Source organism: Otolemur garnettii, unplaced genomic scaffold, assembly GCF_000181295.1.
Source record: "Otolemur garnettii isolate 467f Iridium unplaced genomic scaffold, OtoGar3 scaffold00224, whole genome shotgun sequence".
Classification (NCBI taxonomy): domain Eukaryota; kingdom Metazoa; phylum Chordata; class Mammalia; order Primates; family Galagidae; genus Otolemur; species Otolemur garnettii.
This window is the reverse complement of record NW_003852619.1, coordinates 346,484-347,140: the sequence shown is the minus strand read 5'-3', so window position 1 is coordinate 347,140 and position 657 is coordinate 346,484. Positions and strand designations below refer to the sequence as shown.

Below are 657 nucleotides of genomic sequence, written 5' to 3'. Positions count from 1 at the left end.
GAATTAGAACCAAACATGATCTTAGTCTCAGGATCAAACCAGGTTAACAGTCTATTTCCAGAACTGGATGGCAGTAATGGAATCATGAAGGCATATAAAGTGGGAGGGTAAGTGACTTTGGAAGACAAGCAAGTGACTAAAATTTTTATTTCAAACTAGGTCCACACAAAGATCAGGATGGGCAGAAATGCCAGAAATGACAAAACCTTATAGACTTTTCCTCCCCAAAGCAAAGTTGTTATATTAAGTTGCTTTCAGGAATGACTTCCATAATTTCATACATCTATAATCTGTATAAATGTGCCTATTTTCCATGTGTGTCATAAGGAAGTAATACAAAACAACTGTATATGACGATAACCTTTAACGCAATGATAAACCCCACATTTTTAGCATGGTATATACATGGGCAGATACAAGATATAGAATACTTCCCCTTTGTTCAATCTTAGTATTATTTAAATTTTCTAATTAGTTCTTATTTTATGAAGGTTTCTTACAAAAATATTACTATCTAATAATTACTAACCTGTTCCTTAACAGTAGTATTCACGTTGGTCAGGTAATGTTGACATATCTGACAAAATACCCTCATCTGTTTCTTTAAACGTAGTAAGTCCTCCTTGAAAAATTTAACATGAACATTTTTGAATATAG

The 657-nt window shown here is 32.7% G+C and overlaps 1 protein-coding gene across 5 annotated transcripts in view; it reads right to left on the bottom strand.

Moving 5' to 3' along the window:
• STAG2 (stromal antigen 2) overlaps positions 1-657 on the bottom strand; it is a 171,303-nt gene that overhangs the window by 35,052 nt on the left and 135,594 nt on the right. For all 5 annotated transcript variants that reach the window (XM_023508121.1, XM_003801894.2, XM_023508120.1 and 2 more), the window contains one exon: positions 530-622. In XM_023508121.1, the coding sequence (XP_023363889.1) occupies positions 530-622 (93 nt within the window). The remainder of the gene's footprint in view (positions 1-529; positions 623-657) is intronic.